At 46.3% G+C, this 24372-nt stretch overlaps 1 protein-coding gene across 6 annotated transcripts in view; it reads left to right on the top strand.

Annotated features, from left to right (window-relative positions):
• znf608 (zinc finger protein 608) overlaps positions 1-21755 on the top strand; it is a 90214-nt gene extending 68459 nt beyond the window's left edge. For 5 of the 6 annotated variants that reach the window (XM_078214577.1, XM_078214578.1, XM_078214576.1 and 2 more), the window contains 7 exons: positions 4359-4446; positions 7182-9678; positions 14518-14935; positions 16358-16530; positions 17271-17430; positions 19202-19283; positions 20824-21755. In XM_078214577.1, the coding sequence (XP_078070703.1) occupies positions 4359-4446; positions 7182-9678; positions 14518-14935; positions 16358-16530; positions 17271-17430; positions 19202-19283; positions 20824-20830 (3425 nt within the window). In that variant the 3' untranslated portion in view covers positions 20831-21755. Of the gene's footprint in view, positions 1-4358; positions 4447-7181; positions 9679-14517; positions 14936-16357; positions 16531-17270; positions 17431-19201; positions 19288-20823 lie in introns of those variants that run through there. The other variant, XM_078214581.1, reaches the window with a different exon arrangement.
• The last annotated feature ends 2617 nt before the right edge of the window (positions 21756-24372 follow it).

Here is a 24372-nt window from a genome sequence, read left to right as displayed (position 1 = left end):
CTGAAGCAGGGGTTTACTTTAATATGCACTAAGTGGTAGGAAATCTGTACTTCATTTGCGCTCGAGTACAGTTTTTCCCAGTCCTGCTGTAGTCCTTGTGGTTATCAGGCTAATATAAGATGTTGCTCCTTATTAGTTCGCCTTTACCTGCACCACTTAAATAAAAAGCTACAGGCTATTCAATAAAAAAGAAAAAAATGGAGTAGGATCCTGCAAGCTCTTAATTCCCTTCCTTTCACACAGCAGTTAACTGGGAGTATCTGGTATGCCCACCCACTACCGGTTTACATGTAGAAATGTAGTCCTGTGCAATTGGACGCGGAGCCCCATTGTTCACCCAGCTCAGAGATCCCTCAGACAAAAACACTTTCATCTATAAATAGCTTTAATGCAAGTGAAATTGGTGCTTCTTTCCACGGATGCAAAACATGGTAAATTCTCATCACCTGGTGCAGCCTGTCACCAAAGAAAAACATGTTTTTGCAGTTGGTCTTTATTTGCCTTTTTCTGAAAGCTGAACAGACTTGCCAGTCTGCGTTTCGCCACAAAGCTTTATTTGTCTTGACGTTATCTAAATACTGTGAGAAGCATTTAGGAGTCTGTGAGGCTGCGGAGGGATTTCTCACTGAGCTCCACTGCTAAAATGTGCTGCAAGTGTTGGGCGGGAGCTCTGACAGGGCCCTCAGTGTACCTATGGTGTTCATGGGTGTAATTTAACAGTGTAATTTTTTATGAGTCCTGTGGTTAAAAGGGCATGGCGGCATGCAGCATGCTTCAGTGAACCCCCTAGCAGCTAAAAAAGAAGAAGGTCAGAGGCTGTTTACGTGAAGATGTTTGGAATTCCAGAGCTGGCATGACTCCTCCAACAATAAGCTGCGGGTCTGCCGGCTCCTGTGGAAAATCTTCCATTTGGCTAAGGCGCTGGGGGGTTTTTTTTTTGAGCTGGATGTTGATTTATCATTAGCCGCGTCCGTGAGAGAAAAGGTTAATTTGATGCATGGGTTTTGGCAGCAAGCTCCAATTGATCAAGCCTCCTTTTTCTTTTTTGCCTTCCCTGGTCGATTGAACTATCAGCCATGAGATTCAGGTTTGATGTGATTCTGAAAGGGACAGGGGCGGTCTTTAGGCCAGGGGATGAACATTGCCAGGTTTTTTTTAAAAAAAAAATTGATTTCTTTGCAGACTCACTCACATTTGGATTCTTTCGAGCCACTGGAAACAGTATTTTGTTTTGGTTATGGTTCTGCAGTGTTTTCTCTCACGCACCCATCTCTTTGCTGAAGCTCCTTTCCTTTGTGCTTTGGTGCTGCAGAGCTGAGGAGGGACCAATCAACTTGCAGTGCTCACAGCAGGAGTGAGCCAATAAAGTGGCTCCTTTGGTTTGGCATAGCAAAACCCCGAAGGGAAATGCTTAAACAAAGGCTTTCACTGCAGACAAATGTTAAGTGTCTTCACTGGTCTCTCGTCTTCCATAGTTTTATTGCAGCAGCCCCTGAAAGGACTGGCTTGTCCCTTTCTCTTCAAAATTCTGAAGCTCTCTCTCTCTCTCTTTTTTTTTTGTAAGGCATTTTTAATTATACATTTGCGTTTCATCTTTTTTTTTGTTCTCTCTCTGTTGTCACAGCTGCACTGCTGCAGTCAGTTGTGACTGGAACTAGTCGTCTCTGGGATGGGTCTGAGGGAGGGAGGGAAAGAGAGAGACAGAAAAAAACCCTCTGGCGATACAAATGCATTAGTGTTGTAAATATTGTTGACATGTTCAAGAATTTAACACAGCTGAGAGGTCCACGATACCATTGTGAAAGGAGGAGAACGGCCAAATCGTTTAATGAGCCACCCTTATTTCATAGATTTTCCAGATTGGTTGGGGAGGGGGGGGGGGGATTTTTTTTTACTGTGGGAGGGACAGTTGGAGAAAAGTTTGAGTACGGACACATTACCAACGTACTGTGGCATCGCCTGTTTTAGGCCTCTCTTGCTTTCTCACCTCATAAAATGCGGCAGTGTGACCTGGAGATAGGAACACCGGCATGTTTAGGTTCTTCCCCACAGTAGCATTTTGACAGTTCTTCAGGGAATTAAATTGTGGGACTGTTCAGTTTACAGGCCCTCGGGGACCTGAGCTGGAGAAGGTTGCTCCCTTTCTCTGTGACTGCAGTGTCGGTCGGCGAGGGGTTTTGTAGTTTTATTCAGTTCGGATGAAACTCTTGATAATTGAAGGTTAGGAAGGTAAACAGTCCAGCTCTGACAGCCTTGCCCTGATAAGATACAGACTTTCCACAGAAGATCAAGTTCAAAGCATCTCTGCTTTGACAATGAATAGGGGGGAAAAAAAGGAAAACCTTCCGTTAAGAGTAAAATATATATTACTTCATATTCCTTACTGTATGAGGGAAATGAAGTACTTGGGGTTGTCAGTATTTATTTATTTAATGTATTTCCAACCCTGCCTGTGTGAAGATAGGAAAACACTGATGAGAATTCAGTTGGTCCTTGAAATGGATATTTTCTTCTTTGAAGAGATCCATCTTCCTGCCTTAGTTCCTCAGAGAAGAAACCCACCGAGTGATGAACGAAACGTGAGAAGTAAACCATATTAAATGAGGATATGTAATTCTAATTGAATGGACAAAAAAAAAACCAGTCGCTGTTATTACTTGATGACAATTGTACATGTAGTGTACCACAATTAAAAACACCAGGTAGAAAGTAAGGGGGTTTAATCACCAGCAAACCAACATTGTGTATCATTCCGACGATGAAGGGAAGCTAGTTCATAGGGAAATATTTCCCGTGATGGAGGTTACGTTGGGTGCCATTTAATCACTCTGTCAGAATTGTGCATAATGGCGCTCACCACAATCAGCTTTAACCTTAGTTTGAAAAGGAAGTTATTTTGTGTTGACGAATGGACAGTCATAATTTGTGTACAAGAGAAAAATCAAATCATTTTGCAATCGAGGTGATTGCATTGATTTCACTCGGGTAGAAAAGAGAACCTTTGTCTGACAAGAATTCAGACGGCGAGGCAAATAGACGTGAATGAGAGCTTTGAGGAGGAATTTGATTGACTGGTGTAAATCATTCTGCTCGGGAAAGGTTATGTTGTTGATTTTCCCTCGCCTGCCTCCCCCCGCCCCGCCCAGCCCCCCCCGCCGCCCGCCAGCCCCCACCTCCCAATTCAGTAGAAAGGAAGCGTTCACAGATTGTTCCTGGTCAGCGCAGAGAGAGCTTTCCAGTCCTGCAGACGGGCTCAGTGTGCGCTGGCAGCTTGCCAAGCAAAAGCAATTACGTGTAATAATAGCAAAAATTAAGAGGTGAGTGTTGCCGTTTTACAGCAGGACGTGGCGAGAACCATTTCCTTCTGCCAGCCGTATCTCGATTACACACCAGAAAGAAAACAGTTTCCTGTTGGTCTTGACTTGAGGGTCAGTGAAGCCAGAAAGAGGAAGAATGCAAAGCCTCAGTCATAGAAAACAAATGTGTATTAAGTGCATGTCAGAAAAATAAAAAAGGAACCCTCAAGGCCAGAATTTTAGCGACACCTCCCCCCCTCCCTCCCCCCCCCCGGTGGGGGGGGGGGGGGGGGGGGGGGGCAGGGAAGCGTGAAATTACACAGACAGGATTCCCCCTGGGGTCCCACCTGCCTCCAACTGGAAGCAATTTTACGGTGGGACGGGCAGGGATCGCAGGGCGGGGGAAGCTGCCCTTGCCCCAGTTAAGGCCCTTAAGTGATCAATTAACAGCCACTTAAGGGTCTTTTCCCACCCAGCCTCAATTTTTAGGCTGGCGGGCTCGTGACGTATCGGAGGAGGGGGCACCAAAAAATCACCAAAGCCATACCTCTGGCAGAAAGGGGAGGGGGCACCTTACCCTCAAAACCCAGAAAATTCCGGTCCTCTCTACCCCCCCCCCCCCGCCCCCCCGATCTATTCCCCCCACCCCTCCCCACCCCCAACCTATTCCCCTCCTCCCCCCCCCCAACCTATTCCCCTCCTCCCCCCCCCAACCTATTCCCCTCCTCCCCCCCCAACCTATTCCCCTCCTCCCCCCCCAACCTATTCCCCTCACCCTTCCCCACCCCTCCCGGCCTATTCCCCCTCCTCCCCTCCCCTCCCAACCTATTCCCCTCACCCTTCCCCTCACCCTTCCCCTCCCGGTCTGTTCCCCCCACCCTTCCGTTCCTCTACCGGCCTATTGCCCCCCTCAAGGCATTGCCTACCGTGGTGGGGGGGTGGGGGGCAGGGGAAGGAATGTGTTCTCCGCTGGCTCTCTGGAGCCCCTACCATCCTAAAATTCAGGCCCAAATGTAAAGATCATTTATTTATTATCTTTTATCTTTTTCTTCTCTCCTGCAGGTGTTCTGGTGGTAAATGTGACCTGGCGAAATAAAACCTACGTTGGGACACTTTTGGACTGCACAAAACATGACTGGGCACCTCCACGGTAAGGCAACTTTGGGTCCACTTGAAATCCTCTGGATAATTGCAGAAAAACTTTAGAATTCTACATGTAGAATCTGAAATTGCGCCTACTTGGAGGAGTTATATCATGGAAAATACACGGAATTGAGAAACATGCTCCTTGTACCTAGCTGGTATTAGTTTCTGTGGCTTCAGTGGAGTGAGATAAAGGTAAATACAGACCAGAAAGTCTGTTCAGCCCATCTAGCTCATTCTTCCTTAGGAACGTGTTGTCAGAACAGCCGGGTGGTGAACAATAGGATACTGGTGCCTGGTCTTCAAATGAAATCTTATAATTGAATACAGTGACACACACTGCATAACTGAACACCTCCAAACCGAAAGAGAAAATGCTGGAAAATCTCAGCAGGTCTGGCAGCATCTGTAAGGCGAGAAAAGAGCTGACGTTTCAAGTCCAGACGACCCTGTGTCAAAGCTAGAAGGCATAGAAAGTGGGAGATATTTATACTGCAGGGTGAGGGAATGAAAGATGAGTCACTGCCACAGAAACCAGGGGAAAGGCTGCTAATGGCAGTCCATAGAGAGAGTAAAGGGTGTGAATGGCCAAATGGCAGAGAAGCTGAAATCAGGGGATAGGCTGTGACATGAAGATGTGGGGGGAGATGGGTGGGAGAGGGGTAAAATTGAGAAAAGGGGAAGCAAAGGGGGAGAAAAGATAAGAAAGGGGGGATAAAATAAGGGGAAAGAGTGGGGAGGGGGAAGAAAAATAAAGAAATAAAAGGTAGAGAACAGTTAAAAATAAAAACAAAAGGGTCGCGGTGGGATAGAGTGAATCATCTAAAGTTGCACTTCCAAAACTGTCTCTCTTTCATCTATAAAAAATTGATGAGTTGCCAATTAATGCCTCCCACCTGAATACAATTAACACCCAATTGATATACAGTTCACACTAAAAATCACCCCAACACATGATTTTAACTGCCTTTTCAGCAATGCCTACAGTTTTGACTTCACATCCCTCCTGGAAGATCTTTTACTAACAAGTGCTTCTTGACATCAGTTTTGAACTTGCCTTTTCCTAGTTTGTACCTTTGTCTCATCGAGTCATCGAGATATATACAGCACGGAAACAGGTCCTTCCGCCCAACCCGTCCATGCTAACCAGGTTTCCTAAACTGAACTGCGATTGGCCCATATTCCCCTAATCCTTTGCCTTCCTGCTTGGTGATCCTTCAATCCCTTCAGATTGTGCTCAGGATTCACCTTCTCTGATCCATTTAGAAAAAGGATTGAAAAGTACCAATGGTCCTCTCTCATTCTGTTTCCATTGGAGGTTGATGAATTCAAGCTTTTCTTGGTTGATCACATAGCTTATCCCCCTGGGATTGTAGTTTAGCTTTGTGACTCTTTAGGTGCAGTACTCAGGGTGTGGCCTGACCAGAGTACAGTACCATTCAGTGTGATAGCCTTTGTCTCTGATTTATTCTCTAAAACTTTTGGCCACGTGGCTGAATATTCTACTGGCATTGCTGTTGGTCTATGGCTCAATCCAAGGTTTATTTCAGTCCCTCCCTTGGCTAGTTCTACACCATTAATTAATCATGTATGGCTGCCACTTTCACAGCAGCTACAAAAGTATATCACAGGCCCAAAGCACGGCACCGTGGTTAGCACTGCTGCCTCACACGGACCCGGGTTCAATTCCGGACTTGGGTGACTGTGTGGAGTTTGCACATTCTCTGTGTGAGTTTCCTCCGGATGCTCCGGTTTCCTCCCAAATCCGAAAATGTGTAAGTTAGATGGATTAGCCATATGTGAGCTTTCAGGGATGGGGCTGGGGATAGGGCCTGGGTGAGATACTCTGTCAGAGAGTCGGTGCCAACTCGATGGGCCGAATGGCCTCCTTCTGCACTGCAGGGATTCTAAGACAGTCCCAATGTTGAAATTAACCAGACTGATTTGATATAAGAACTCAACAGACACGAGGGATCAGTGTGTTAGCACTGTGGTTAGTGGTTAGCACTGCCGCCTCACAGCACCAGGGACCCAGGTTCAATTCCATAGCCTTGGGTCTGTGTGGAGTCTGCACATTCTCCCAGTATCTGCTTGGGTTTCCTCCGGGTGCTCCAGTTTCCTCCCACAGTCCAAAGATTTGCAGGTTGGGTGGATTGGCCATGGTAAAATGCATGGGGTTACGGGGATACAGCGGAGGGGAGAACCTGAGTGGGATGCTCTTTCAGAGAGTCGGTGCAGACTTGATGGGCCAAATGGCCTCTTCTGCACTGCATGGATTCTGTAAGATAAGCCTAGTTCCCAGATTTAAAGAGCTATTCCCAGATTTAAAATGCTACTGCATTTCCTTACCCGGGTCTGATAGAAATCGGTGGCACCAACATATTTAAAAATGATGGGAGGGATTTTATGGCCTCATTCGAGCGAGATTGGAAATTTCTGCCTGAGGTCAACGGACATTTCTGTTGTCCGCCCCTCCGTGGCGGGCAGGACGGTAGAATTCCGGCGATCGCATCATTGCAGCTCAGCAGTCACAAGAAGTATTTTACAATCTATTATGCAAGTTCATCTCAAAAATATATGGCATATTGCCCGCATTTCACTTGATACTTCTGAGCTCCTGGATTTAAAATACCGTCAAAAGTAATTTTTCTGTTTCTTAATGGTATTCATTTTTACTGTGACTGAGTTTCAACGTGTACAATTCGGGCCAATACTAACTGAGATGTTCTTTATGTTCCACAGATTTTGTGAATCGCCCACAAGTGACGTTGAAATGCGAGCAAGCCGAGGTCGAGGCAAAAGGGCACGGTCTGTCGCTAACACTCCAATGAATGAAGCCGCGTTTACCGAGTCCAGGGGCTTGCAAAGCAAGAACAGAGGTGGCGCCAATGGAAAAGGACGCCGGGGAAGTCTTAACTCGAGTGGGCGTAGGACACCCCCCAACTGCACCATAGAGGATGTGAAAACCAGCCCCTCGCCCAGCAACAAAAGGAAAAACAAGCCCTCCATGGAGTTGGACCTAAACTCCAGCTCTGAGGACACCAAGTCTGGGAAGAGGGTCCGCACCAATTCGAGAAGCACTCCAACCATGCCTCAGGGGAAGCCTGAGGCTACTTTTGTGGATCAGGGCTGCTCTTCCCCAGTGTTAATCGACTGCCCTCATCCAAACTGCAGTAAGAAGTACAAGCACATCAATGGTTTGCGTTACCACCAGGCCCACGCGCACTTAGACCCTGAGAATAAACTGGAATTTGAACCGGACATTGAAGACAAAATGTCAGACTGCGAGGAGGCATTGAGTAACGTGGCAATTGGCGTTGACCCCGCTGAACCAGGAAGTGGCACGTTGCTTTCCGGTGGTGGATTAGGTTACGATCAGATAAAAGCACCTCCGTCACCCCTTGCCAGCACCCCGGGCACCCCAAAGGGCCGCAAAGACTTGCTTAACAGTGCTCAAAGCCCACTGGTCAATTCTAAATCTGGGAAGAGTGCTAGTAAAAGGAAAGGTCTGAATAATGACCTGAATAACCTTCCCGTGATTTCCAATATGACTGCTGCTTTAGAAGGTTGTTCAGTTCCTGACGGCAGCTCTGCTTCAGAAATGCCCAAACTGGAGGTGGAAGGGGTCATAGATAAGAAAAACCTGGGTGACAAAGAAAAGGGGAAAAAGAACAGCAATGGAAAAGTGGATAAGACGTTATCAAAGCCTAAGACAACAAGGCCAATTGCCCCAGCCCCGCCCCCACCACAACTGATCGCCATTCCCACAGCAACATTCACAACCACTACTGCAGGAACAATACCAGGGCTACCCTCTCTTACGACAACCGTCGTCCAGGCAACACCAAAGAGTCCACCACTGAAACCTATTCAACCAAAGCCGACCATTATGGGAGAGCCGAGTGCGGTAAACCCAGCCCTGTCCTCGCTCAAAGATAAAAAGAAGAAAGAGAAGCGAAAGCTAAAAGACAAAGAGGGCAAAGAGACGGTAAGCCCAAAGATGGACTCGAAACTCGGGAAACCTGAGGACTTAAAAGCTTCCGCAAAAGAGCTGACTTCACATTTTTTAAAAGAGCATCTCAGCAAGAATGAAGTGCTTGTGAATGGCTTGTGCGACTCTCAGGAGAGCAGAATGGCTAGCATAAAAGCCGAGGCTGATAAGGTTTACACATTCACAGACAATGCACCCAGCCCTTCCATCGGGAGTGCCTGTAGGTTGGAGTGCAGCAATCTGGTGAATGGACAATCTCCCATGACGCCATTGCACGTTTTAACACAAAATGGTGGCGACGGGACGGCCACCAAAACAAACAGCCCAGCTTACTCGGACATTTCTGACGCTGCGGACGACGGGGGTTCTGACAGCAGGTCAGAAGGCGCAAGGTCAAAGACTAATTCTCCCGCAGATACGATTTCCTCCAAGGAGACTATTGTAAAAGCTCACTCCTCAGCCTCTTCTCAGCCAGCACAAAGCAAAGAGACCCATTCACCTTTTTACCATGGTTACGAGCCTTACTATTCCCCTAATTACATGCACCCGAGTCAGGTCGGCTGCGCCACAGCTGGGAACACTTCTTCGTCGCAGAGTATCAAAGTGAAAAAGGAGATGGAGGAAGAGACCGAGAAAAAGGACAAGGTGGAGATTTTGGACGTTAAAAAAAGTGACACAAACACAGTAAATGCTCAAGCTCAGCACCAGTCCGTCATCACACAACGGCACCCGGCTCTCGCCCAGTCACTCTACTACGGACAGTACGCATATGGCCTCTGCTACGTTGACCAGAAGTCAATAATGACAAATCCTTCTTACAGGCAACAGTACGAGAAATTCTACGAGGAGCAGCGGTTTGCAGAGCAGAAGCTGCAGCAGATGGGGAGAGACAGTGAAAGGAAGGTCGAAGGGCAGCAGAAGGAACTGGGCAAAGATGAACTGAAACAGAAAAATATTCCGACTGCGACCATTTCAAAAGCCCCGTCTACCCCTGAGCCCCACAAAAGTAGCTCCAAAGCTAAGGACTCGTTCTTGCTGTCAGAGTCGTCAAAGTCCGGGCTTGTGAGCAAACCAGAGGAGCTTGTGAAATCCCACATTCAACCGGTACAGCAGCAGCACCTAACCATGGACGGGTTTAAAGCCAAGCAAATGGAAAATCACCAGCTCATCAAGGAGGCAGTGGAGATGAAGTCTGTTATGGACTCGATGAAACAGACAGGAGTCGATCCCACCATTCGCTTTAAACAGGTTAGATGGGCGTTCAACAAAAACAGCAAAATACTGCGGAGGCTGGAACCTGAAACAGAAACAAAATACCGGAAAACCTCACCGGGTCTGACAGCACCTGTGGAGAGAGAATAGAGCCAACGTTTCGGATCTGGATGACCCTTTGTCAGAGCTCTGACCAGACCCGAAACGTTGGCTCTATTCTCTCTCCACAGGTGCTGTCAGACCCGGTGAGGTTTTCCAGGACTTTCTGTTGGGTGGATGTTTGTTGCTTCTGGGTGGCCGATGATATTGGGGTTAGCGTGAACTCTCAATGCAAATTTTATCTCATTTTTATGTTTTTATATAAAATATGTATTGCTCTCCCAGTGGTTAGTGGGTAAGTGCACCTTAAGTTTGAGGTTCTGAGCCCAGTAACAACATTTTGTGTCAGAATTTGTTATGTTTATAGAGGAAATGTCCCCATGACTCTCCACGGTGCGATAAGACAAAATAGATGGAGGAATGGTTGCCAAACCATGACACGAGGGTTAGAAAAGTCGGCAGGAGGTTTGATAAGGCTTTTTTAAAAGTTAAGTGGCGAACAGAAGGATTTAATGAGAAAGTTCTGCAACATGGGATCAAGGAATCTGTTTAAAATTTATTTATTAGTGTCACAAGTAGGCTCACATCAATACTGCAGTGAAGTTACAGTGAAAATCCCCTAATTGCCACATTCTGGTGCCTGTTTGGGTACACTGAGGGAGAATTTAGTATGGCCAATGCATGTCTTTCGGACTGTGGGAGGAAACCGGAGCACCCGGAGGAAACTCAGGCAGACACGGGGAGAATGTGCAAACTCCACACAGAGAGTGACCCGAGCCTGGAATTGAACCCGGGTCTCTGGCGCTGTGAGGCAGCAGTGCTAACCGCTGTGCCACCACCTTTGACCCTAACGGTGGGACAAAGAGCGGGATGGGATTTCAGAAGGGACAGGAGGTTACAGTTTTGAACCATGTTCTGTGCTGTTAACTGAGTTTAACTTTGATAAAGCCATAACAAGTAATACCAACACATCTGGAGAAGGACATGGAGAATCATTCTTTCCTGTCCCAATGGCTGTGCTGAAACCTCTGCAGAAAAGCATGTGTGTGACTGATGGGTGAGGAGAAGTTTGGACTTGTCTTCAACAGCTCCACACTATGGAGTCAACTACCAACAGCTGTCTAATGTTTCATACAGCTGTGGGCTGACAATTCCACCATCTAAATAAGGGAACCAGTTTCAGCAAAGTTAATACAGAGCGCTTGCAAATGAAGGTTGGTAAGTCTCCTGCAACCCAAACTACAAATGTACTGAGTGAGATATTCAAATTTGCCAATGGCACAAATAGCAGCAGCACTATAGCCAGTGTTGATAGAAGCATAAAGTAATAAAGAGCTGTTAATACATTAAATGAGTAAGAGGTCTCACAACAACAGGTTAAAGTCCAACAGGTTTATTTGGAATCATGAGCTTTCGGAGCGCTGCTCCTTCCTCAGGTGATTCCAAATAAACCGTTTGGACTTTAACCTGGTGTTGTGAAACTTCTTACTGTGCCCACCCCAGTCCAACGCCGGCATCTCCACATCATAGATTAAATGAATGGGCAAATAGATTTAAGTATAAGCAACTGTGAGGTCATTCACTTTGGATGTAGATAGGATAGAATCTATCAGTTCCCAAATGGTGAAAAGCTACAAAGGGTAGAGATCCAAAGAAACTTTGGGGTCCATGTTATATCCAGAGACTAGAAAACCAGAGGGTGAAAGTCATGCCACAGCTGTACACTACCCGGGTTATACCAAACCTGGGGATGGAGAGTGGATCTGGCACCGCACCCTCAGGGTGGAGTTTATTGTAGGTGACTCTCATCCATCACCTGGAGAACTAATGAGAGCCCCACTTCACCTCTTTTCAGGAAGACCCATTGCAATAAGTGCCAATCAGACACTTGAGAGACAGGCCTTCCCTGGGCTCAAGGACCTCAGGGGCAGAAGTCCCAGCCATTGAGAGCTGCTCGCCAGTCAGAGGCCAGCAGCTCTTCATTGTTCGACAGTTCCATCGTGGAGGCGGTGGTTGCTGATTTTGTTGGTACTGTGGCTGCTGACTCAAGGCCGAGGATCACCCAGGTCCCTGAACCAGGCACTTTGAATGAGGGGCCCCCGTGAAGCCTACGAGGAACTCAACAGGGTTTGCTTTGTGGGCCCTCCGCATGGTGAGTTCCGTCACCTGCTGATGGGTGAACGGGCAGGGCGGGAAGGCAGTCCATGAGCCTTCCTGTCACTTAATCGGGACTGAGGTGGGAAAGCAGCATGGCCTCCACCCAGCACCCTCCCATCCAATTAAATTCTACCCTGGGATTTATTGGCCTTGGAGGGAACATGGCGTAGATTTCTCAGAATGGCCTCCAAAGGTCTAATTCCACAGAGTGAATACTCAAATTCAAGTTGCAACCCCTGACATTTACACGGTTAAGTCGTGATTTGGTAATTATTTTCAAGATATTAAGGGGAACAAATAGGACAGACTGAGAGAAACTATTTTCAGCTGGCAAGAAGTCTAGGTGTGGAGATGCCGGCGTTGGACTGGGGTAAGCACAGTAAGAAGTCTCACAACACCAGGTTAACACCAGAAGTCTAGGACCATAGGACATGGTGCAAAGGTTGCAGTGAAATTAGGAAACACATCTACGTACAATAGGCGATGAAGTTTGGAACTCTCTTCTGCAAATAACAATTGATTCTGGATCAGCTGCTGTTTTTAAAATATGCAATTACTAGATTGTTTTGTTAACCAAAGGTATTAAGGGATGTGGGTAAGGGATGGTGTACAGAGTTGGATGAGCCACGGTCTCACTGAGTGATGGAACAGGCTCAGTGGGATAAATGGCTGACTTTGCTCTATTCCTGGTAGACTACAAGCAGCAGCTGTATTCTAGAATGAATCAGAAAGTTGAGGATATTCTTTGGTGATATTTTTTGGAATGATTGAAAATTGAAATGTGTAAAGTTAACGATAAACAAGTGACAATGTACGAAAGCTTTATTGAAGTTATCATTTTAAACAATAGGTCAGCCCACTTTCCAGTGAAAGTACAATCATAGAATCCCTACAGTGCAGAGGAGGCCATTCAGCCCCTCGAGTCTGCACTGACCACAATCCCACCTGGGCCCTATCCCCTTAGCATCATGCATTTACCCCAGCTAGTCCCCCCTGACACTAAGGGGCAATTTAGCCTGGCCAATACACCTAACCCGCACATCTTCGAACTGTGGAAGGAAACCGGAGCACCCGGAGGAAACCCGCGCAGACACGGGGAGAACGTGCAGACTCCGCATAGACAGTGACCCAAGCTAGGAATCGAGCCTGGGTCCCTGGCGCTGTGAGGCAGCAGTGCTAACCACTGTGCCAGCATGCCACCCTAGATCCTAGCTTTTGAGTTGCTGATGATTGGGTCATCCTTTAGGCATAAAAGAACATATAAATCAAACCTCTTAGTTCTGCTTTCTGTAGTTTGCAGTTTCAAGATTCTTGCAGAAAGTTTATAGTTCTTAATATAAAATTATGCCCATGGCACCTTTAAGGTATATGTTGAGCAGAGGAGTTTGTTGGTAAGAGTTAATTAGATACCCCTTGGTTCTATTCTACAGAGAAGAAAAAAATTATAATTGGGGGGACAAAACGTCAGGTTCAGTTTTTCATACAAATCCTTGCAAGATTATTTGAGGTGTAACCCCTGAAAATTCCTTTGTGGTCCAAAGTCCTTGGATATAATTTTGTTAAGGCGTTAGGATTTCTTGCCCACTGGCTGGAGAGCTGACGAGATCTGCCCTGCCCCTTTTCCGGGGGGGGCGAGTCAGGCAGCGGAGAAGCCAGCTACAGGCCTTCGCCTGGGAACTAAAGCCCCAGAGGCAGAGATTCCGCCTACCGAGAGCTGTCAGCCAATCAGAGGTTGGCAGTTCTCATGCTCACTGGGGAAGCCATGTCTACCGTGGGAAGGACAGGCGCCGGAGTCCCTGGATGGTGGAATGACCCAGGCCACAGTACATCTGGTCCCTCGATCAGCACTGAGTGCCTTTGATTGAAGGATAAGCCCTAGGAGGGGACAAGTTGGTTGTACAGTTTTAGTTATTGTGCGTGCCTGGTGGTAACAGGCCTGCCTGCGGCTGGGTTAACCAGATGAGGCCCTTCAGTGGCAATTATTTGGCTACTTAAGAGCCTCAATTGGCAGCGGTCGACCCTCCGCCCAGAACGTAATTCTACCCGAGACAGGAAGGTGGCCAGGTTCAGGTACACCACTGATTCATCTAATTAAATGTCCTCCCCACCTCCACGCTCACCACCAGAGAGAGCAGAAGATTCCACCCCTTTTATGCATAGTGGATAAAGGTTGATTGCAATACATTTAGAAATCAATGTAAATTACAAAACAATTGTATCAAAAAGTCTGTTTGATCTATAAATGAATGTGTGTGTTTGTGTGAGTGTGTGTGTTTGTGTGAGTGTGTGTGTTTGTGTGAGTGTGTGAGTTTGTGTGAGTGTGTGAGTTTGTGTGTGTGAGTTTGTGTGTGTGAGTTTGTGTGTGTGAGTTTGTGTGTGTGAGTTTGTGTGTGTGAGTTTGTGTGTGTGAGTTTGTGTGTGTGAGTTTGTGTGTGTGAGTTTGTGTGTGTGAGTGTGTTTGTGTGAGTTTGTGTGTGAGAGTGTGTGTGTGTGTGTGTTATAGAATCACATCATAGAACCATAGACTAGATTATAGTTGTAGATTAGAATTTTACTGCACAGTTTTTATAAGATGTCGGAATTTGAAATCTAAGTAACCTGCTCTCTGTCTGTTCACAGGAGCCAGATACCCGGGCATGGCATCATTATGTTTACCAGCCAAAGTATATGGAACAGCAAAAAATGGATGATTTTGAACAAGAGAGGAAACAGAAAGAAGACAGTCCAATTAAGGCATCCAGCAAAGAGGGGAATGTTTCTAATATTGCCATGACAGTGACTAATATCAAAGAGGAGCCCAAAGATAGCAAGCGGGCTGAATCCCAGTCTCTGTCAGTGGAGGAGCATAAAAGCAAAACTGATGATCGGAAGACTCCTGTCATTGCGAAGGAATCTCGAGGTGCTCGCGTTGCTGTCTCGTCACCAATGAATCAGCATCAATCTTATATTCAGTATCTGCACGCTTATAATCCTTATTCACAAATGTATGACCCAGCCTACCGAGCAGTGTCTCCAGTGTTAATGCATAGCTACCCAGGTAGGTCTTTCTGATCTGTGCGTGCGTGTGTTTGTGTGTAGGTAGATTGGAGGGGAATTAAAAATAATAAAATAGGTTTTGTTTGATAACAGCAGAGGTGATGAGGCATATTTGTGGAAAGACAGGTATGGAGGGATACAAGAGAAAAGAAAACTCCGTATCCCTTTTGCTCTCTGATGTAATCATAGAATCTATAGTGCAGAAGGAGGCCTTTCGGCCCATCAAGCCTGCACCGACAACTATCCCACCCAGACCCTATCCCCGTAACCCCATGTATTTACCCTTCTAATCCCCCTGACACCAAGGGGCAATTGAGCATGGCCAATCCACCTAACCCGCACATCTTTGGACTGTGGGAGGAAACTGGAGCACCCGGAGGAAACCCACGCAGACACGGGGAGAACGTGCAGACTCCGCACAGACAGTGACCCAAGCCAGGAATTGAACCGGGGTCCCTGGTGCTGTGAGGCAGCCATGCTAACCACTGTGCCACCGTGCCGCTCACATGTACAGATTAAATAGAGAAATATGGGTGACTGAAATGGTACAATTGTTATCTGTCCTGACTTTAAGGAAAAGCCCAAAGCATTCTGCCAGTTCAGATGAGAAACGTCCTTTACAGTGTGTAACTGAGAAATACAAACCAGAAAGATCCTGTGTCATCGGTTCCCAGTCAGGACTCAGCTAGGCAGATCTCAGCAGGGTAAGAATGCTACAATGAGCTTTACTTGTCCTGGGCTGGGGAGAGGGACTCTTAGTGATGATTAATACTACCAGGCACTATCCATTGGCTCCTACTGAAGTGTACAGATTTGGCTTTTCAGTGTTGCACTGTACTTTGCTTGGAGCCCCTCACTCTTAACAGCCACCCCATGCTTCCTGCTGACGCTCATTTGATGGCCGTTTGGCCTAGGCACTGGTGGGTTGCCAGATCCTGGGGTCATATTTTTTTTTGAGAATTTAGCATGGCCAGTGCACCTAACCAGCACGTCTTTCGGACTGTGGGAGGAGCACCCGGAGGAAACCCATGCAGACACGGGGAGAACGTGCAGACTCCACACAGACAGTGACCCAAGCCGGGAATTGAACCCGGGTCCCTGGCGCTGTGAGGCTGCAGTGCTAACCATTGTGCCACCGTGCCGCCCATGCCACCTTGCTGCCCATGTATATATGTCAAGATGAGCCAGTGGCTTCAAGCAGAGATCAGGTGAAGAAGAAACAATATCGAAATGAGAGAGTGTTGCACGCAAAATATAGTCCTGGATCTTATGAAGAAAGACCCAGTGAAACCTTTCAACAATACATTGATTTATATGCTTGTCCTGTGACATGAAATCTTGACGCTGGTAGCATCCAAAAACAGGAGCTCGGTGGAAGTTGAAGAAGGAGTTCAATCATGTTTTTTTTTTAATCAATCCACAGGGGCCTATCTGTCTCCGGGGTTTCACTACCCTGTCTATGGGAAAATGTCCAGCCGAGAGGAAACAGAGAAATCAAGCACAAGTCCCAATGTAAACACAAAACCAGCAGCTGAATCCAAGGCACTCGACCTGCTACAGCAGCATGCCAGCCAGTACCACAGCAAGTCTCCTGGGGTGAGTAGGGTGACCGGAGCTCTGCCAAGACTGTGGGGGGATGGAGGGGGGGGGGGGAGCAGCACAGGCCAAAAGCTTGCTGCATCATAAAAATCAGCAGAGCAATAAACCTGGATATAAATCCAGTCATTTATGATTTGCTTTGACAGTGTATCCTGCGTGATGTAACACATTTGTAAAAACTTACAGACAAATACGTCCATCGTGAGCATGTGAAATAAAATCTGAACGTGCCACTATAAATTATCAGCACGTGGCTTTTCTGTTTGTCCCTCATTTGTGTTTTCCCCCACTCCTGGGCAGTGGTCGTTGATGAATATAGTTTCAAGTGTTGAAGAAATGTCCACAATGGAATATTACTGAGCCTCAGATTTCCGTGGTGTCATTTCCTGCTTCAGGTTTTAGTATTGTTAAGGGATTTTGAAATATCGGGGTCTCCTTCTGGGAACATCAACCTTTGCGCAGTAAATCACAGCCCCGTGCTCCATAAACAGATGCCTCTTTCAGTCCTGTTATGGTTTTGTTCAGAGAATAAAAAATACACGGCTTTCTGGTTCCTTTTCCAGTCCGTTCCTGCTGTAGTGGCACGTGAGCAGAATACTAAGTTGTGCATCTTAATTAACGCGTATGAGCTAAATATTTGGTGCAATGAGTCGGAGATGGTAATTTATATTGTAATTAGTCTAATTCTGCACAACCACACTTTTTCCTGAAACGTTGCAATTTCTTTTTATCCGTAGCCTGCTGAAAAGGCGCCACCTGAACGTGAGAGAGAAGCTGAGCGAGAGCGAGACAGAGAACGCCATTCGCCCTTTGCACAGCGGCATGTTCACACCCATCACCACACGCATGTTGGAATGGGCTATCCACTAATACCAGGCCAATATGACCCATATCAAGGTACTAACCCGGCTGAGCCGTTGATTTTTCATTTAGTTAGGGATTAGTATTACATAGTAAAGGCTGAAACATACTGTGAATAAATGTACTTTCAATTCAACCTCCATTTTGTACTAAATTCAGAAAATGAAGGGTCATCCTGACTCGAAACGTTGGGCGGAAGTTTCCCGTCCCGCCCACCACGGGGAGTGGGGGTGGGATCAGTCGGAGCTGAAACAATCTGTTTCACCACAGGAATCATAGTGGGTGGGACAGGACCGTGCAATGGTTCGTTGCCCTCGGGGTGGGATTTTCCAGTCTAGGGGTGAGCGTGGCTGGAAAATCCCGCCCCTTGGCTCTAATCTCTCTCCACAGACGCTGTCAGACCTGCTGAGATTTTGCAGCATTTTCTGTTTTCGTTTCCAATTTCAGCATCCGCAGTATTTTGCTTTAATCCCCATTTTGTACTGATTTCCAGATAGCTGTTCCATTCGGAATAAGAAATAATTACCGTCTATTCCTCTCAACAAATTTTTAATGCAACATGTGGTGTGTGTTGTATTTTTGGGACAGAGGGGAAAGATGGGGGCTTTGCTCCCTAACTGCACCAAGTGTCCGATCTCAGTTGTCCTATTTTCTGAGGCACCAAGGGAGAAGAGGAGGGAAATCTCACTCCCAAGCACTTAGAAAAGATCCACATCTGGCAGTTTAAACTTCACGTGAGCCAAACTGGGGAGTAAAAATACTTGCTTTACTTTCAGTTTGACTTGGCCTTCAAAATAATGAAAAGGTGCTGTGCTTCTTGAGTATCTCTTAACTGAGCCGTATGAGCATGGGCCTGGGTTTGGTTCCTGATCTATGCTGAGTGAGCAGCACTTAGCCAACCTAGCACTTGGGATTCGACAGTTGGTCTCAAGTAGCCTGTTTTGTAGAGAGTAAAAACCAACCCTGATCTCTACAATACAAACCATGCTGGAATGCTAGCTGTCTGATGAATGGAGGCTTGGAACGTGACGACTTGCCACACGGTTAAATGAGCTGTTGGCTTTCACTGCCCAGGCTAATATATGAATGAGTGACAATATACTGGGGAATGACCAGCTGCAATGATTAAGTACTCCAGAAAGGAGTCGTCCTCTCTGGGAGATGAAGAATAGGGGAAAAATTGATGAGATAAAGTATGAAAGATGAGCAACAATATAACTTGGAACTGGTGTAACATGGCGACCACAGCAGTGAACTTAAAACCTGGAGCATGCCACTTAAAGACACACTTTCTCAATACACACATTGAAATCACATACCATGAAATCGTGCGCACAAACTGTCCTTTTCTGTCCATGGATAACCACTCATGGTGAATCTATATTGGAACCACAAAAATGGAAAAGGTATCTTTAACTATCTCAAATAATAAGATGTCCAAAGATGTGCGTGTTAGGTGGATTGGCCATGCTAAATTGCCCCTTAGTGTCAGGGGGACTAGCTAGGGTAAATGCATGGGGTTATGGGGATAGGGCCTGGGTGGGATTGTGAACAGTGCAATCTCAATGGGCCGAATGGCCTCCTTCTGCACTGTAGGATTCTATGATCCTACAATGAAATCTCAGTGCTGCCACACTCCTCTTATTCCGAAGGTGCAGTTAAACACAGTGGTTTCAGTCCAGCCGATCCTCGATCAGCCTCCGGTTTTATGCTTTCAGTGTTTTTCGAGCGATACTCCTCGGTATATGTTGGCTGCGTGTTGTACGAATTCTAAACCGTGACCTCTACTTGTATTAAATCCTTTTAGGGCTAGCATCCGCTGCCATTGTTGCTGGTCAGCAGGTGGCTGCACAGGCTTCTGCATCCGCCATTTTCCCTGCGCAGAGAAGGTGAGCCGCATATTTTCAAACGAAACATCTTTGCGCGTGGGAGGATGAGAAGTACCGGTTTGGAAATGTGCTGATGCCGTGGATATTTGTGGCAGCCTCCACGTTCTGCACCCCCTGCCTCATTGCTAACTGCTGAAGTTTGTGCGTTTGGAGCCTGTGCACGTGAGGCCGTTTGCGTATTCAATTAGGTGACCCAACAGCTATTTCAGACCTCCTGTCATTGCGAAGGAACCAAATCAACCTGTGACCTAGCCGGCACTCCTTAAGCGGACCAGCTGGAGGCAGCCAGCGAAAAGATCCATTTTTTAAAAAATGCCCACCTGAATGTATAATTTTCTACGGTTCAGTGGATGTGGTGCTGGGAAGTTCAGCAGTCCCAAAAACCGCCACTGGCTCCTGTTTAGTTTCTTCCCGGTTGCCCCTTTCATCGTGACTTATCACGATTGTTTCATCTCCTACTGATCCCACCCCCACTGTCAATCATTTCTCAGCCCCAGAACTGGTCCACAATTTACATCAGACTCAGCAGTCTAACACAGATTTAAGTAAGATCTCAGTGTGCCTCCAGGATATGTGTTTCAGTGCTGTTCCTTGCACCCAGTTCGTGTTGGTAGGCTGGCACGATTTGATTTTGCTATAACTGAGTCAGAGGTCAGCGGAAAACTGAAAATATGAGAAATAATCTTCCTCAAATGCACACATGTGGCTGTGCGCCACTTTAAAAAAATCCAGGTCATAGTAGGTTAAGTAGGAAGCCAGAGAGGGACTAGTTCCTGTGATCAGGTCATTTGTTTCATAGAATCCCTGCAGTGCAGAAGAGGCCATTGGCCCATTGAGTCTGCACCGACTCTCTGACAGAGTGTCCTAAACAGGCCTCCTCCTATCCCACCCTATCCCCATTACCCCACACATTTCACCATGGCTGATCCACCTTGGGACACTCACGGGGTAATTTAGCATGGTCAATCCACCTACCCTTCACATCTTTGGTGCTTGCGAAAGCTTGCTGAGCCGAACAGGAATTTGATACAAAAAATACTTTGTAAAATAGTTTTTGCAATCTTTTTAAAAGGAAAGTAACTCTTTTACCCCCAAATTTCACTCACTCCCCACACATCTCCTTTTTCCTGAAGACACCAGCTCCCTCATGGCCTCTGATGGCCTCCCAGTTCCTTGACTACAGGGGATCCTCCATCCGTGTGGGCCAGTAACCATTCTTCCCGTATGAAGGTGAAGAGCTATTTGGTCACACCTGAAGCTCAGCCTGTCCTCGCGCGACCTCTACAGGTGTGTTATTTTGGCAGGTTTCACTAGGTAATGATCAGGGTCAGCAATCCTGGCTGGCTCTTCTCCCCTTAACCCAGGGGTAGGGAGGCTAACTGTAGCACCTCTGTGGCTACTTCTGCCAAGAACATCAATTGGCACAGACTGGAATTCAAACCTGGGACTTGTGTAGCTTTGTTAGTTGCTGGATAGACATGCTGGCACATCCCCAGAAGCCGTGTAAACTTTTCTAACATCTTGTCTTGTTTTATTGCAGGGAATGATGGCATCATGAGTGTATATTGAATCATAGTCATGTGACTGGATCACATGAAGAAGAGGTTTATACAGACATCAGTTCCATGGTGTTGATTTCAAATGCCTTGATGTCAGGCAAAACCAGTCATTTCATATTTGTAAATTGCAAATTTTATAACTGAGTTACAAATGTTGCTGTAATTAAACTTTTGTTGAAATATATTCTTTTTGTTTATTGGGTTTTTTTTGTATCGGTAACCAGGCTCACAAAAGCAGGGTCAATAATTGTTGGCAGTTGTCACAGTAATTTGCCATTGCCTGAAAGTGTTAGCAACGAAAGATGAGAATTGCTTGGTATTGTAGAGCACACTGTTCCGGGTAGCTGTTCCCTTGAACTTAGTGTGGCATTTAGATCCTCGGAGAGGCTAACTGTGACGGTGACAGTTTGATACAGTGTTTACGTGTACTTGGTGGCTCCTTGAAAACACTTAGACACTATTTAAAATGCATCTGTGTGCTAACTGTATTCACCTGTCCACTGCATTGTTGTTTATTGTGAAGATTATACATGCAGAGGACTGTCTGAGGGTTGTAGGAACGCCCATTGTGATTGTGTGTATGTATATAATGTACAGGTTTGAAACGGAAAATAATGAGCATCTGTGAATATAAAATGTCTTTATGATATTGAATGGCTGATTACCCCATAGCCTACATAACCCCTTCCACCCACCCATACAAAAAGACATCTGTGATTGTTTATTACTTGAACTAGTTCAGCAGTTTTAAATGTTTACAATTATCCAGATTTAGGAAGAACTTGCGCAGTTGCCTGGTTACTTGTTTTATGCTGTAATCTAGTTTATTTTATGTAAAGTGTATATTGAATGCTTTCATTTTTTATACTTGCCTTAAATAATTCGGCAATCAGAATAAAAAAAATGTTTTTGTATTTGGTGTTGAGTGTGTTATTGTTCTGTACTTTGACTCTATAGTCCTTTTCCCCTGCTCGACAGGAGTTGTTCATTTGTTGTGTTGCGCTGCCTGATCTGGGTGTGTGCTTGCAGCTGGAGTGACCCCCGCTAGTTGGTGCTCTGTTTCACGTCCAGTATTTCCAACGATTCCTTAGCACTGTTGTGGGCCAACACTCTGTCGACGTTCCAGTGCAGCCGGCATGTCGCCCAGGGTGGTCAGCAGCACCATGAGGCTGCCCTGTCACGTCACTTGTCCCCCTTGTTGCCTGGAGGTAAATTGTGTGAGGCATCAAAGGTGGAATCCAGTGTCGTCCTGGGTCGTGTTTGCGCAGCAGTGATGTTAGTATCATAGCCACGAGTGAAGGTGATGAGAATTGTATCAAGGCAAGAGGGGGTGGTTGCCAATGCCGATACCATGGAAACAGGCACTGTAGACCAGGCCAGTCCCATCTCTGGTATTACTGCACACAATTAGTTGGAGTCTTCGTTCAATCTGTGCTCTCAAAGAATTTTAAACTAATTATATTTACAGCATGACAATATTATGCTATAAAGCCTGCATGTGTTCAAATGTGCAGTGCCATTCCTTCTGATGTATCATGTAGATTGGAAAAAAACTGTGACAAGAGCCCTCAGTATTGATTTTTGTTAATTATCTTTGCTGGGTTAAATCTTGGAGTTGTTGTGTTACTTATATATGCAGAACTGATACCACAGTTAAATACATCATCAGTTATCCTTGTCTGGAACTGCTGACAATAACAGTACTGTTCATTTTAAATTAAGACTTTGGTGAAGCTTTCAGCATTCCATCAAGTCGACACCTACTTCTTCATGTAAGATGTACTGACAGATTAAATTAACTGAACAATGGCCACAGCCTCATTGATGCTCATGTACCATAAAAGCCATCTCGTTTTCTTTATGGTCTAACATTTCTGAATATTTTTTTAAAAACAACCCAATTGTTCATCGTTGTAGCAGATTTGAACACTTTGCGCCATTGATGTAGACTGTGTATGTAACCCATTCCTGTCACACATCATGTGCAGTTTAACCATAGTAGAAGTCAAACCGGAAGCACGTTTACCAGCTGGCTGGCTGATAACTGTAACATGGAGTGGAATTTAATCCAGCTCATCGCAGCAGCAAAATTGCCAGCTGGGGCCCTTTTAATCACAGGAGAAGACAACGTGTCCATCTGCTAGCAGGGACAAAACATCCCGCAATTAGTCGGAAGCATGGAAGGGTCGGATTGGAGAAACTCGTCCGCTGGTGCTGGGATGTCAATTAGGCTCATTATTGAGCCAATTGATATCATTTATTCCTGAGCGGACTGGAACTCAGCAGTGGCTGAGGGATTAAATAGAGTCACACAGCGGGCGGGCGGGCATCGCCATAGGTGGAAACGGCCAGAAAATTTTGGACAGCTTTCCCGCGCCTCCTAATGGCGGCTCAGCAAACTCTGTAGGGTTTGCCAGCAGCCTACCTGGGGATGGGGGGGGGGGGGGGGGGGGAGGGGGTGTGCTCTGGTTGACAACCAGATCCGGTGCTGGATTGAGGAAGGAGACACCCGCTGAAAGTCACACGCCCCACTCTTGCTTCCAACACCACTGCTGGCGCTGGCCAGTTAAGTGATGGGCACTTAATTCAGGCAGGTCTTCCCCCTCTGAAGTGACACACATTTCCCACTAGTTTTTAAGCTTAAATTTATTTATTAGTCACAAGTAAGGTTTACATTAACACTGCAATGAAGTCACTGTGAAAATCCCCTAGTCGCCACACTCCGGCTCTTGTTCGGGTACACTGAGGTAGAAATTAGCATGGCCAACGCACCTAAACCCATGCAGACACGGGGAGAACGTGCAGACTCCACACAGGGACCCAAGCCAGGATTCAAACCCGGGTCCCTGGTACTGTGAGGCAGTAGTGCTAACTACGGTGCCACCCTGCCGGTCTCCAACCCAGTGGGTAAAACCCACATCGGGAACCTTTAAATCCTGTTTACAGGTCAGATTGAGCATTATTAATGGACATTTATTTAATTGTCCTATGAAAACCTACTCTGCTGGCTAAGCTGGTAAAGCAGTCAGTGGGTGAGTCAGAGACTGAAATTTATATAACACCTTTCATTACATCAGGACACCTCGTGGTCAGTGAAGCACACCCAAAGTGTAGTCCCAATTGTAAAATAGAAATTGCAGCAGGAAATTTGCACACAATACTATTCTAAAAACAGACATTTGATAATGACCAGATAATCAGTTTCCCTTTAGTTATTGACCAGGACATTCCTGGTCTTTTTCTAAACCATGCCATTGAATTACTTACATTCATCTTAGGGCCTTGGTTTAACATTTTATCCATTCCTACATGCTAAGGACAGCAGCAGTAACAGTTCAGTGTGGCACTAGGCTGTTAGCCGAGGGTTTGTGCTCAAGACGGGCTAGTGGGATTTGAACCCACAACAGTTTCTGACTGAAAACAGGAATGCGACAGACTGAGCCACAGCAGGCACTGACACTGTACGGCTACTGATGGCCTTCAGTGCTCCTGATATCCAGTGACTGCTGCTAAAGTACGGGGTGGGCGGG

This window comes from Mustelus asterias, chromosome 6, assembly GCF_964213995.1.
Source record: "Mustelus asterias chromosome 6, sMusAst1.hap1.1, whole genome shotgun sequence".
In the NCBI taxonomy this organism is placed as follows: Eukaryota; Metazoa; Chordata; class Chondrichthyes; order Carcharhiniformes; family Triakidae; genus Mustelus; species Mustelus asterias.
This window is presented reverse-complemented; position numbering and strand designations above follow the sequence as displayed.